The sequence below is a fragment of the Vulpes lagopus genome, chromosome 10 (assembly GCF_018345385.1).
Source record: "Vulpes lagopus strain Blue_001 chromosome 10, ASM1834538v1, whole genome shotgun sequence".
Classification (NCBI taxonomy): domain Eukaryota; kingdom Metazoa; phylum Chordata; class Mammalia; order Carnivora; family Canidae; genus Vulpes; species Vulpes lagopus.
In genome coordinates this window covers 22,390,992-22,404,039 of record NC_054833.1, presented here as the reverse complement: position 1 = coordinate 22,404,039, position 13,048 = coordinate 22,390,992, and the positions used below count along the sequence as shown (strand labels likewise).

At 41.4% G+C, this 13,048-nt stretch overlaps 1 protein-coding gene across 1 annotated transcript in view; it reads right to left on the bottom strand.

The window, feature by feature from the left end:
- Window positions 1-12,168, bottom strand: part of LOC121500847 — a 35,309-nt gene extending 23,141 nt beyond the window's left edge. The window contains exon 1 of the mRNA XM_041772962.1: window positions 12,001-12,168. Within this exon, the coding sequence (XP_041628896.1) occupies window positions 12,001-12,168 (168 nt within the window). The remainder of the gene's footprint in view (window positions 1-12,000) is intronic.
- Between the last annotated feature and the right edge of the window lie 880 nt (window positions 12,169-13,048).

Here is a 13,048-nt window from a genome sequence, read left to right as displayed (position 1 = left end):
TGTATATGTATATAAATATATCTATGTATTTATTTAAAACTTGCAGAAAAGTTAAGGCATATTACCCATAGCAGTTGGTATTCTTGTAACATGCTATAGCATGAGGCAGCTAAGATGAATTTTAATGCCCTTTGATTCAAAACAAACTAATAGGTGTTTCAAAACAAAGTAATAATCAGTTTAATCATGCTAATTAGCAATAATTGAATAACTGAAAAAAAATTGCTGAGGGTAAATCATGGGAAATAAAATGAATGCTTAATTAGCAATAGTGTCAAATGTTTAAAAACACAATTAATATTAAATGCACATGTTAAGGAACATTGCTTTTATTTTTCTCTCCCCTCAATGTTCTCATGAGCAGGCCTTTTTAACTTTTTTTTCTTTCTGAGAAAATAAAGTGCCTTTTAAAAGTACTTCATATTAGCTGTACTTACTACAAATGATGAAAATGAAAAGCTTTATTTTTATTGTCAGAAATCTAGTGGCACAATGACACTTCTGAGAACTCATATAGTAATTTTCGATTTTCAAAACATTTTGGAAACAAAAATTCCCCGGAACCTTAAATAAAATAATTGTATATCTCACAGAGCTCTGAAACTTCTGAGTTGAACAAAGGTGGTAATTGAAAAGAACAGTTAATTTTCCTGGGCTATGAAGGACTGTTTTATTGGAAGATGGGCTTTACAAGCTCAGGTGTATCATCATATCATATTATTATTTAAAGACAAGGTGTAGCCGAGTGGTGAAAGAATAGAAGCCAGAAACGCGAGGCTTTGTCTCTCATGTGGAACCTTTGTAGGGTTCTTGGAACAGGGTTTCTTGGCATGTGGTCTGTGAATCATCCGAATCAGAACCTCCATGACAGCTTGAGAATTCAGATTCCTGGTGTTAGTGCCCCTGAACCAGTGTCTGGTGGAGCCCAGGATTATGTAATTAAAAACTCTCTGAATGGTCCGAGTCCCATACTACCTCTTGGGAAACTTCTGAGACAAACAGGAAAGTATACTGAAGGTCTTTATAGTATTTCAACCCAACCTACTAAAGAGCCCAGAAGCTAATACACCCCCTGAAGATTAGTTCAGTCCAAGGTTACAAGAAAACAACACAAAGAAACAATCCAACATGAGCAACAGTTGGTGGAGCAAACAGCAGAAGTCTCTCAACCCTGTTGCATAATAGAAATATTATTGGAGAGAAACTATTTAAATATTATATGGTAAAATAGATTGTATTGTAACTATAGTATTAATCTAATAGAAAATAATATGTTGTGAGATATTTCATAGTTTAATATTAAAAAACTATCAATATAATGTTTCTCAGGTGGCCCAAATCATAAAATAATTTACATAAAGCAGGGAGTGAGCAAGATACTATGACCAAAAAACAGATAATTTGGTGGAAAAAAATCAAATATATATTGAGAAAATTTCAAAAAGATACATTCTTTAAAATTATAGGTATTGATCAGATGATTATTTAACTGGTATTGTATATTTGAATATATTACCCAGAAGGAGAAACATAGAAATAGATTCTGAAAAACCTAAGATAAATGGACTGAGAAGTTCTGGAGCTGGAAACAGAAAAGCGCCTCCTCAAAAGATAATGTCAGAATTTTGCAGAGTTGATGAGAGACATGAATCCCTGACTTAGGAAACATTGGGGGCCAGAGAAGTTAAAAAGAAAATGACACCTAGGAATTCAAGTAAATGAAACAGCAGAATATGAAATAGAAGGAGATCTGAAAAGTGAGAAAAAAAAGGCACTGTTCACAGAAGGACAGCAATTAGATTGGCAACACTTAAAAAAAAAAGCGCCAGAATATGGTAATATGTTCAAGATGTATGGTAATATGTTCAATATGTTCAAGGCAGGAGCTGCTTTATGATAAAGAGAAAATCCTTTTTTTTTTTCAGATTAGAACAAAGAATTTTCCACTAACAAACCTTGCTGAAAGAAATTTTAAAAAGGATATTCCAGAAGAAGTACAAAATGAACTCAGAGGTAGGATGTGAGGTGCAAGACAAAATGATAGCATTGGCATACAGTAGACCAGTGAGACCCCTAAAGTAGAGAATCAAGAAACAGATTGCACTTACACAGCACACCCGTAGGACAAAGGTGACGTTGCCAAGCGAGAGAGAAGGTACGGACTCCCTTGGATATTCACATGGAAAAATTATGCCTGACATCTGCCTCACACCATACACAAAATTCAATTTCAGAGCTGTCAAATATGTAAGACCTAAACGATAAAGTTTTTGAAAGAAAACAGCAGACTGTCTTCATGACCTTGGAGTTGGCAAAGGTTCACTAAACAGAACAGTAAGAGTAATAAACTGGATTCTATTAAAGTTAAAAATTCTTAATGAACAAGAGGTATCAGTAAGAGTTAAAAGATGAGCTACACAGCAAAGGAAGCTATTTGTAACACCTACATCTGGGTGAGCACTTATATTCAAAGTAGATCAAGGACTTCTTTAAATCAATCACAAAAAGACAGAAAGCCTCATAGGAATACGGGGAAAGAGCACTTCCAAAAAGGATCTCCAAATGGTCAAAAAGGCGTATGCAAAGTGCTTGCAAGCAAAAGTAAAACCGCCGTGAGATACCACCACATGCATACTACAGTGTTTACAAGGAAGAAGACAGGCCAAGTGCTGGAGATCATGTGAAGCAACTAGAAAGAACTCTTACACTGTTAATGGGAAAACAAATTAGTAAGACCACTTTGGAAAACTGTCAGGCACAGTCATAGGTTCATGGGTGTACCTTAGGTGCTGGTGATTTTGCATAAGCTTCTGTTTGCTTACTGCTAAAATGAAGACAAGATCTATTTCACAAAGTTATTGTAAGTGTGAAGTTAAAAATGTTTATATTTTAAACATTGAAGAATCCTTAGTATTAGTTTGCTTTATTATTCATCATGGGGTAATGACAGTATTTTGTAGACTCTGGATGCTCAAAAGTTGATTGAATCAAATACTTTATAAATTAAAGAAAATTTCTTATTTTGTTAATTAGGGAGAAAACAAAGTTTTGCTCAGAAAGGAAAAAAGAGAAAGAGAGAGAGAGAAAGAAAGAGAAAGAACATTTCCATACCCTCCTAATGTGTTTTTTATCCACATTGGAGTGTAAGAACCCCCATCTCAGGAGTCATTCTTGCTCAAAGTGTCCAAGCAACCAAGAGTGAGATGGAGCAATGACCAGAGGAGAAGGGGTGGTGGCTGCAGGCAGGCATTGCAAAACACCTCTCTTATATTCTGAAGTCACCTGATGCTGAGTCCCAGGTATGGATACAGGTCAGCAGTCTGCAATAACATATCATCACTTTTAAACAGTTCAGTAGAGTGCAATTTCTCCACCTGGGAACCAGAGCCTCAAACACATAGGTAACGCAATTCAGGCCCTGAGCGCCTCAGATCAAACCTATTGTGCAATCACCAGAAAGTATACTATCGTCATACCCACTGGACTTTGACAAAACCCTCAGCAGACTCCCTCAGCGGGTAGCCAAGCCAGTGGTTTTGAGTGGATAGGCCCTGCAGAAGGTCAGAAAGCTGTGGCAGTGAGAAAATTCTGTCCATCTCCTTTATTTTTTTCTCTTACACTAGCTGAGAAATTATTTAGTTGAATTCAACTTGATGTCCACTAAGAACTTAGCATTTCATTTAAAATTTGTATTTATTTGATCTAGGAGCCCAAAATCAGTCATAATAATGAGTTAACCGTTGCTTGCGCACTAGACACTGGGCTATCTTATTTATGTTGTCTTTAACGGGCTTCTCAACCCCATAGGGAAGGTATTGTAATTAACTTCATTTTACAGATGGGGAAACAAAGTCTTGAGGAACCAAGAATCAAGGTCATAGATCTTATAAGTCATAGACTCAAGCCTTGAAGCCATGCCTGTGGCTCCAATGCTTGCATTCGGAATCACTACACTGTACCGCCCCTAAAACAAATGGAGGCTATAGCTCATCAGGTTTTTCTGCAAGGATTCCAGGTGTAGAAGTATTTTCCCATTCAACACACAGTTACCGAGAATCTACTCTGCGCAAGCCTGTGGACAGAGCTCAGCAAATGGTTATTAAACCGAATGAGACCGAATTGTAGCTCAAGAAAGCAGAAGTCAGTAGAATAAGGAGTCCAGTCCTCCAAGCACAACCCCTGCTCCCAGGCGAAGATGGGAGGAGAAAATACAGATGCATGCAAGTGGTTCCAGTTTCAGGCTAGAACACGTCACGAAAGTGACAAGAAAATATGCTCTGAGAGTCTGGTAAGGTGAGAAATTAATTCTGACTTGCAGACAGCTCTATTTGAGACTATAGCAAACCCAAGGATGTTCTATTGAAAACAGTGCAGAGAGCCACCTCAACTCTAATAATAGGGAGCAATTAGATGTATGGTTATGTACCCACACAATGTAATATTAAACAGCTATTTGAAATCACACAGTGACAGAAAAAGGCCTATTGGTGTGGAAAGATGTGCACCGTATAAAAGTGAAAGTCAAAATAAACTGAAAATATCAGGATATAGTAGACTAGCTTATTTATCCTCTATTTTTAAAAAACAAGAGCTACACACAATAAGGTGATATGCATATCTTTAGTTGAGCATAAAAGACACACGTGAGGCTCACATGTTTGTATGCATATTAGAGACATGTCATGTACATATATAGTTTGCATGCCTGTGAAAGTCACGTATGATATGCACGTGTGTTTGTGCACAAGAAATATATATATGATATGTGTGTGTACATGCATGTGAAAGAACCGTCTGGTGAACATGGATATTTGCATACATATGGCAGAAACACATGGTATATATCTATATGTTTATATACGAGATACCCATGAAATACATATATGTTTGCATGGGCAGGGAGGTCCATGTGATAAACACACACGTTTGTGTGCATATGAAAGATGCTTGTGTTGAGTACATTGGTATGTATAGAAAGATACATCTGATGCACACGTATGAAGATACAGGATGTGTAGGTACGTTTCTATATAGGATGCAGATGGTGTGTGCATAGGTTTGCATGCACATAGGAGACACATATAGCGTACTCATGTTTGTGTGCATCTTAATGACACATATAGGAAACACATATGAGGGATCCTTGGGTGGCGCAGCGGTTTAACGCCTGCCTTTGGCCCAGGGCGCGATCCTGGAGACCCGGGATCGAATCCCACGTCGGGCTCCCGGTGCATGGAGCCTGCTTCTTCCTCTGCCTGTGTCTCTGCCTCTCTCTCTCTCTCTGACTATCATAAATAAATAAAAATTAAAAAAAAAAGGAAACACATATGATGTGCATATCTGTTTATATGCATATGGATGCCCTTGGAATGAATAAATAAAGAGGTTCTACCAGTGCCTGTTTCTAGATGATGGGGATCGTAGCTGTTTGATATGCTTCATTTGCTCATCTACACTTGCTGACGTTTCTGTAATGGGCATGTAATTTCCTTTGTCATAAGAAGTAACAATATACACAAAACTCCATTTCAGAAGCCCTTCACATTTCATGGGTTCATATCTTTCTGTGGGTTTAATGTCTTTCCATGGGTTCAACATCTTTCCATGGGTTTAGTATCTTCCACATCTAGGGATATGTATTTGTTTTAAGATTTTATTTTTTTGTTCATGAGAGACACACAGAGAAAGGCAGAGACACAGGCACAGGGAGAAGCAAGCTCCCTGCGGGGAGCCCAATGCGGCACTCGATCCCAGGACCATGTGTGATCCCAGGATCACACCCTGAGCCAAAGGCAGATGCTCAACGACTGAGCCACCCAGACGTCCTGCATTTGGTTCTAAGAGAACCAGGCACACTGTTAGTGACACAAAACCTTGAAGAGCTGGGCCATAGGGATTTTTAAAATTAAGTCCCCTTTTAAAGATAATTTGCTTCACTGTGAATAAATAAAAGCATTTATTCAAAGGATATTGGATTTAAACTTAAGGGGAACTTTTAACTATGACCTCAGAAAGTCTTGGCTACGTGACCACCGTCCTCGTTCCTCAGACACCTTCTTCGAGGGTCTGATATAACAATAAAGCTCCAGTCCTGGTGGGGGGTGAGGGGAGGGGCACTTGTAGAAGAGATATTATTATCAGTTAAAATCAGGTCTCTGATTTAACTCCACTGCTCAGGATTTCACATGTCTGTCTGTTTAGTTTGTTTCTGACAGTTATCTCCTTGTTGGTGTATCTTTCAAACAAAAAAAGTCGCCTCACGTTAATAAAACTTGGTTTATTGTCAAACGGTACCCGTGTGCATCTTAAATTTAACTGAAGTGGGTCTTAAAACAATAGGTTGGCTGATGTAAGTGTGCAGAGGTATACACCCTCTATCATTTTGAACAGAATTCGGTGCATCGCATCCCTGCAAAGGCTATACAGATGAATGATTTCACTGAGACACGCAGTCTACGGGAAGGCTGACTCCCAGCAATCAGGAAGAAAAGAGGGGCAGGGAAATGCGTCCTAGAGAGCCCTGGTGGGTGTTCCCTATCCCTTCTCATTTCCTGTGCCCTTCTGGTGGGCTGTCTTGGCAGGCACATTCCTCCTATGGTGCCAATAAGCCAGCGTCCCATGACATTGCTGAGGATGGATGATGCTGCAGTGGCTTCAGGCTCTGGGGCGGCCTGAGTGCGATCCTGCCAAGTACAGCATCTGTGATGTGGAGTTCATGCATCTTAGAGACAGAAATCGCTCTACAGCATAACCGAACCTCTGGATCAGCAAGGTGTTTCAAAGCAGGACTGTACTGGAAGTTTTTATTTCTGTTTTCTGGCTGTCAGACAAATGGGAGAATCCTGAGGTCCGGTCACCCCAACATCACCCACACCCTTGAAGCTGAGCATCCGAAAGATTTGCTTTTCTGATAACAAGGAATGTGTCCCCTGATGTAATGATGGCTTCTTGTTGCAATCACTCTTCCAGAAATTGTCCTTACCTCCCCGGACCAGGAATGGAGTTTCCAGAATTACCACCCAGGAAACAGAGCATCTGTCAATCAACCACTAATCCACATCAGCTTCCAGGCAGCAGCTTTTTTTCTGAAGCGGTTTTAGGGTTTGAGTTTCCTATGGAGCTGGGCATTTCCCCCAGAAAGATAAGGTAAAAAGCATGGGATGAAGCCACGTCAAGTGTCCAGGACCCAAGTAAGGGAAGCTTCCGTTCCTCACAAAGACTTAAGGGAACAAGACAGACAATGGCATAGGTCATTGTGAATCATGAACCTCAAAAGGCCAATGGGATAGTGGTGGTTTCCATGAAGATCAAAGGGAGTGCATTTTAAACCTCTAGATAATTTTACAAAAAAGCTATTATTTATTGAGTGCTTACCTCTGCATGTGGCGCCGCATTAAACCACATTAAATACATCCCCCTGTGGGGCGGCAGTGATTATCATATGTATGAACTGAGGCTCCGAGAAGCCACCTAATCTGCTGGAGACCAGGCCACTCATAAATGAGAAAGCCGGGATTCAAACTTGGTCCATCTGCCTTAAAAGCCCGTTTGTAAACATGATGTTGTAAGAAGACTTTGGCCTTTTTGAAGTCCAGTGAAATGAGTTTAATTGAAAAAAATATCTGTAAGTACAGACACACCCTAGGCCCCATGAGAACTTTGTCTCCCACACTGAGCTCTTAAAACTTTATCACATGTGTACAGCTTGGCTTTAATTCTTCTGTTTCTTTTGCAAAGAAGCCATGATAATTGTTTGTATGTATCACTTCGGCTCGGCCATGGTGCCCAGTTGTTTGGTCAAACATCAGTTTACATGTTGCTGCAAAGGTATATTTTTAGATGTGCTCAACACTTAAATCAGTTGACTGAGAAAAGTAGATTACCCTCCACGACGTGGGTGGGCCTCATTTAATCAGTTGAGGGTCTTAAGAGGAAACACTGAGGTCCTGCAAGGAAGAGGGAATCCTGCTTCCAGCCCACAACATAGAAATTGTGACTGAGATTCCAGTTTCCCCTGAAGATTTTGCATGCAAGGCTGCAACATCGAACCTTACCTGAATTTCCAGCCTGCGGGCCTGCGCCATGGGTTTCAGCCTTGAAAGTGTGTGAGCCACTTTTAAACAATATTTTCTCCACCCTTTCTCTCTTTCTCTCTCCCTCTGTTATTGTAATAATAGTTATTGTATATTATTGTAATTATATTCCATAGCACACTGTATTGCATATCATTATAATAATGAGTATGTTGTGGGTTCTGTTGCTCTAGAACTCTTACTAAGACAGTAGCAAAAAAAGACTCATGGGACTCTCTTTAAATGATCTTTCTTTAGAGATGAGGAAGTGCACAGAAGGAAAAGGCTGGATATTTTCACACCATTTGCTCTTTCCCTCGATGTGTAGAACCCAATATATCACCACAGCTACCTCTGACCCAGGAGTTCACATCATTTTCTCCGCCTTGACAGGCTTAAAATAGATTCTCACCTTCCAGCAGCACATTTCACTGCTGCAGAAATACTATGTATGGCAGGCTCTTGTCTGTAATGAGTATGTGTCTTGTTTACTGTATTTACCCCCTCTTTCTCCTGCCAAGCTGGAAGCCAGGTCTTTAATAGCTCCTGCCTGTTGTCAGGTCTTTTGCAGAAGTTTTAGTCACTGGAAGGGTGAGCCCTGAACAAGGGAGTTTGGTGGAGTAAAAGGGACAAGATGGGGTTGCTGCTATCCAGTGCAAAGGGGATGAGGTGTGCTGGTCCCGTGAGTGGTGGACTGGCACCCTGCCTCCTGCCCCATCCTTCACGATCCCTGCAGGGAGGAGGGATGCTGCTCCCTAATTTATATGCTTCTGCAAGGAGTGGAACCCACAGTGGCAGGGAGAAAGCAGAGGCCCTGGTGTCATCAGGAGCCATGCAGAGAGATCTCAGGCAGGCCGGAAGTGGCCAGACAGGATGATGATGGAGGGGAGGAGTCCCATGATTTTTGTTACTGTAGAAGCCCCTGGGGCCTCTCATGATCGTGATAATAAGAGTGAATGTATTTCAGGGCACATGAGTGCAAGTGGGTTCAGAGCATTACTGGTGTCAATTTAAGGAATATGTGTGCATGTGTGTAATATATACTCACACTATATGTATTTATATGTATATACAAACACACAAACATATACACATATGTATCACACACCCATCTAATCTATATATAAAATTTTAAGTTATTCAGCACTTTAAAAGTGTTATTCTTTTATTTCCTGGCCTCCACTGTTTTTATGAAGGGTAAATCAGTGTCCACATCACTATTCACTGTATACACAGTGTCTCCTCCACAACCCTTTCTGGCTGCTTTTTTTTTATTTTTTTTTTTTTATTTTTATTTTTTTTTTTTCTGGCTGCTTTTATTTTTCGTTTTATCTTTGGTGTTCAGTGGTTCGACCACCAATATGCCTGAGTCTGCTTTAGGTTTTTGTCTTTGTATTTATACTGACTTGTGATTCACTAAGTTTGGGCCTGTTGGTGGATGTTCCATAAATTTGGGGGAAATTCTCATCTATTATCTGCCCAAATGATTTCCCTTCTCCTTCTGTGACTGCAGTGACCTGCATCTGCAATCATTTCCTATTGTCCTGTGGCTCTTCTATTCTTTGCTTCTCTTTTCTGCTTTTTTTAAAATTTGGATGATTTCTGTCAATTTGTCTTGCTACATCCAGTCCGATGTAAAGCCCATAGATTGTATTCTTCATCTGTGTGACTGTGTTTTTTTTAAATCTAGCATTTCCATTTGGCCCTTTTTTTGTAGTTTTCATTTCTGTGCTGAAATTCTCCCTCTGTTCACACATATCACCCACCTTTTCCACTAGATCTTTAGCATAGTTACCACAGTTATCTTAAAGTTTAACATCCAGAATAAGTCTCGATGTAATAATATTTACTGTTTTTTCTCTTGACCAAAGGTCATGTTTTCTTCTCTTGTTGCATGTACCGTAATTTTCATTGTGTGACAGACATTGTTTGTAAAAGCATATGTGGAGACCGAAGTCAATACTCTTTACCCCCCTTTCCTCTGTCAGAATCATTCTGGTCTGTTGCTGAGCTGGGTCTGGGCTTTGTTGAGATATGCATTTGTTTTTTTTTTGTTTTTTTTAGGATTTTATTTATTCATGAGACACAGACAGAGGGGCAAAGACATAGGCAGAGGGAGAAGCAGGCTTCCCATGGGGAGCCAGATGTGGGACTTGATTCCAGGACCCCGGGATCATGACCTGAGCTGAAGGCAGATGCTCAACCACTGAGCCACCCAGGTGCCCTGCATTTGGTTTTAAGAGAGAACCAGGCATGCTCTTAATTACATTCATTCACCACTGGTTTAGAGGTGAGGAAGGGATCATGACATTCCCTCAACACAACTTAGTACTTGAGTACCAGCAAGACTCTGGGATTGCACAGACTGCTCAGGCCTATGGGCATGAGCTATAGTGTGGGCATCAAGCAATTTGTCCATGGCCTGGCCAGGTATGCATGTACATGCTTTGGGACCGTCCAGGGCACTGCAAGATGGCAGGTCAGAACTTAGGCCCAGATTGGCAATGGCAATGGTGGGAACAGAGCAACAGCAGCTGTTGCTGTGGCTGGGGAAGAGAAAAGGGCCTCTGGGTGGGACAACATGGGGCCCTGAGGTGGGAGACTGGTTTGTCTGTCCACCCCCAGATCCTATCTTGGTGGCATCTGTGCAGTTATTCAATCTCTGGCCTGAATGCTAGTACAAGAAGGGCCAATGCTCAGGCAGGAAACAGTAAGTTATTATTGAAAGCACAGACACATGGACATTGCAACTTAAAAGTTACTTTAGCAGCTTCCACTTAGGAATATGTTGGGTTGGGCAACCTGGTCATAAATCAAACACTAATTTAGAACATGAGCATGTATGTGGCTTCAGTACACAGCCTGCTAGTCCCTTGGCATGATGTTTTCTTGTTCTTATGAAAGAACAAGAAGGGAGAAGAAAGAATTTGCTGGAAATTTAAAGGAAGTTGTAAAAGGTAAAGAAAAGATTTACACGGACAAAAAAAAAAGTTTTCAAAAAATAAGAATAAAGCAAAATATTTTCTGTAAGTGGAGATTTTTGGAATTAGTTTGATATAAGATTAAGACAAGAGTGAAAAGGTGTTAGCGGAAGACATACTGAAACAGGAGATTAAAGAAAGTAATCAGAGGTGGAAACTTTCGAATGGCTTGATGGCCTCTCACCCCAACCAGCAGCACGGCCTGGCCCAGCCTGGCACCCAGACCGCAGGCTGCTCTTCTGGGATGCAGCCGGTAATGGGACCACAGACAGCTCCCATAGGGTCTCTTGCCCCAAACCTGGCATCAGTGCAGCTGAGCACCTGTGGGAGGCAAGCATGGAAGGGGAGCCATTCCTGGCTTCCTGCTGAGCCTTTCCTCACGTGGGCAGCTCCGATTGCTTGTGTCCTGGCAAAGAGCTGTATAGTGCTTCTCCCTGAGGTGGAGAGAGGTCGCGTTCATCCATCTGCAGTCAACTAATTTTCCAACTACTGACCAGGATAGTCTAATCGTGTTCAGGCTTTGAAATATTGCTTGGTCTCTGTGGATTTACCACATGTAGACAACCCTGTTGCAAAGTTCCCTTGGAGGCACCTCCAGACCCATCAAAAGGGAGGGTGAGTCCTAGGGTCATGATGGTTAGGTGACTTCAAGACTCCTTGAACTGGTAAGATGGTGATTCCCATTACATGTGGTGAGTCCTTTGACGGAGAAGATTGTTTTATCTGTTTCTCCAGCACCCATCATGGCACCTCAAACAGCAGGCACTCGGTAATGAGGATAGAATGAAAAGGAAGCAAAAGATTGGAAGGGGATTTAGGACCAGGGAGAAAGGAAAGCATTGTTCAGGGCACCATGCTCACAAGGGATTGTGGTATTCTTGCTTCTAATGGGCAGCTCTTCCTTCAGAGTATGCTCAGTAGGTAGAAACAATGTCTGTGTTCCCTACTTCCACCCGGTACAGCTCCTGCAGTGTGACAACCAGGGTAGACAGTCTCCTCTCCCCATGGCACCTCCCCAGGAAGAGGAAGGTGTAGAGCTCCACGGGGGCATTAAGTACAGGTTCTAACATCATTTCATCCCGCCAGCCTTTGGCTGAGACAAGCTTGCAGCTCATCTTCGCCCTTGTACCTGAGGGCAGCAAGGCAAGTCATAAATAATCATAGTAATAATGTCACGTAAACACTTTAGCTGAGGAAGATGGAGGCGCCAGTTTTGAATCTCCAGGATGCAGAAGATTATATATAAGTGATGATTCATTCTGTGTCAGCCCAAAGAAGGAATGATTTTGCCTGCCCCCCTCTGCAGAGCCCTTGTTGACTGTGTGTGTGTGTGTGTGTGTGTGTGGTGGGGTGGGTGGGGTGGGGGCTGGCTTTCCAAATGCTATCTTGCAGAGAGTGTCCATTTGTTTCCTGAAATTGAACAATTTGCTTGGAGACTTTCTGATTCAGTTTTGGCCCTTTGTCTTGGTCATAGGCTACCTTAAAAATTCTTATAATTAGACAATTTATTCTGTGAGGATAGGGAGCATGCCAGTCTTGTTCTAAATTAAATCCCCAAATGCCAGCTGTGTAGTGGGGGCCAGGATAAGAGAGATCTTGAATGTTGTAGAAAAGTTACACATCTGATTAAACAAACCAAGAAAGGGCATGGGTGTAGAAAGCGATTCAATGGAAGGGGCTGAGTCTAAAAGTCACAGGACTAAGGACAGAGTCTTCTCCTCTCTGAGACTGGTGGTGTGCCCTAGAACTTCAGATCCTCTCCACACCAGCTCGTCCCCTCTCTACACCAGCTCATCCCACATTTTCTATTTGCAGCACTCTTTTCCTCATGCCTGGGATATGCTAGTGCAGGCATTAGAGGCAATTAAAATCAAGACTAGGAAAGTGTTCTCTTCACCATGAAAGACCAGCTGATGAGGCAACGAAGAGAATTTATGAAATACACTCAAGTAACGATCCTCGTGCTTCCATAGTACCTTGCATCTGAGGATCTCA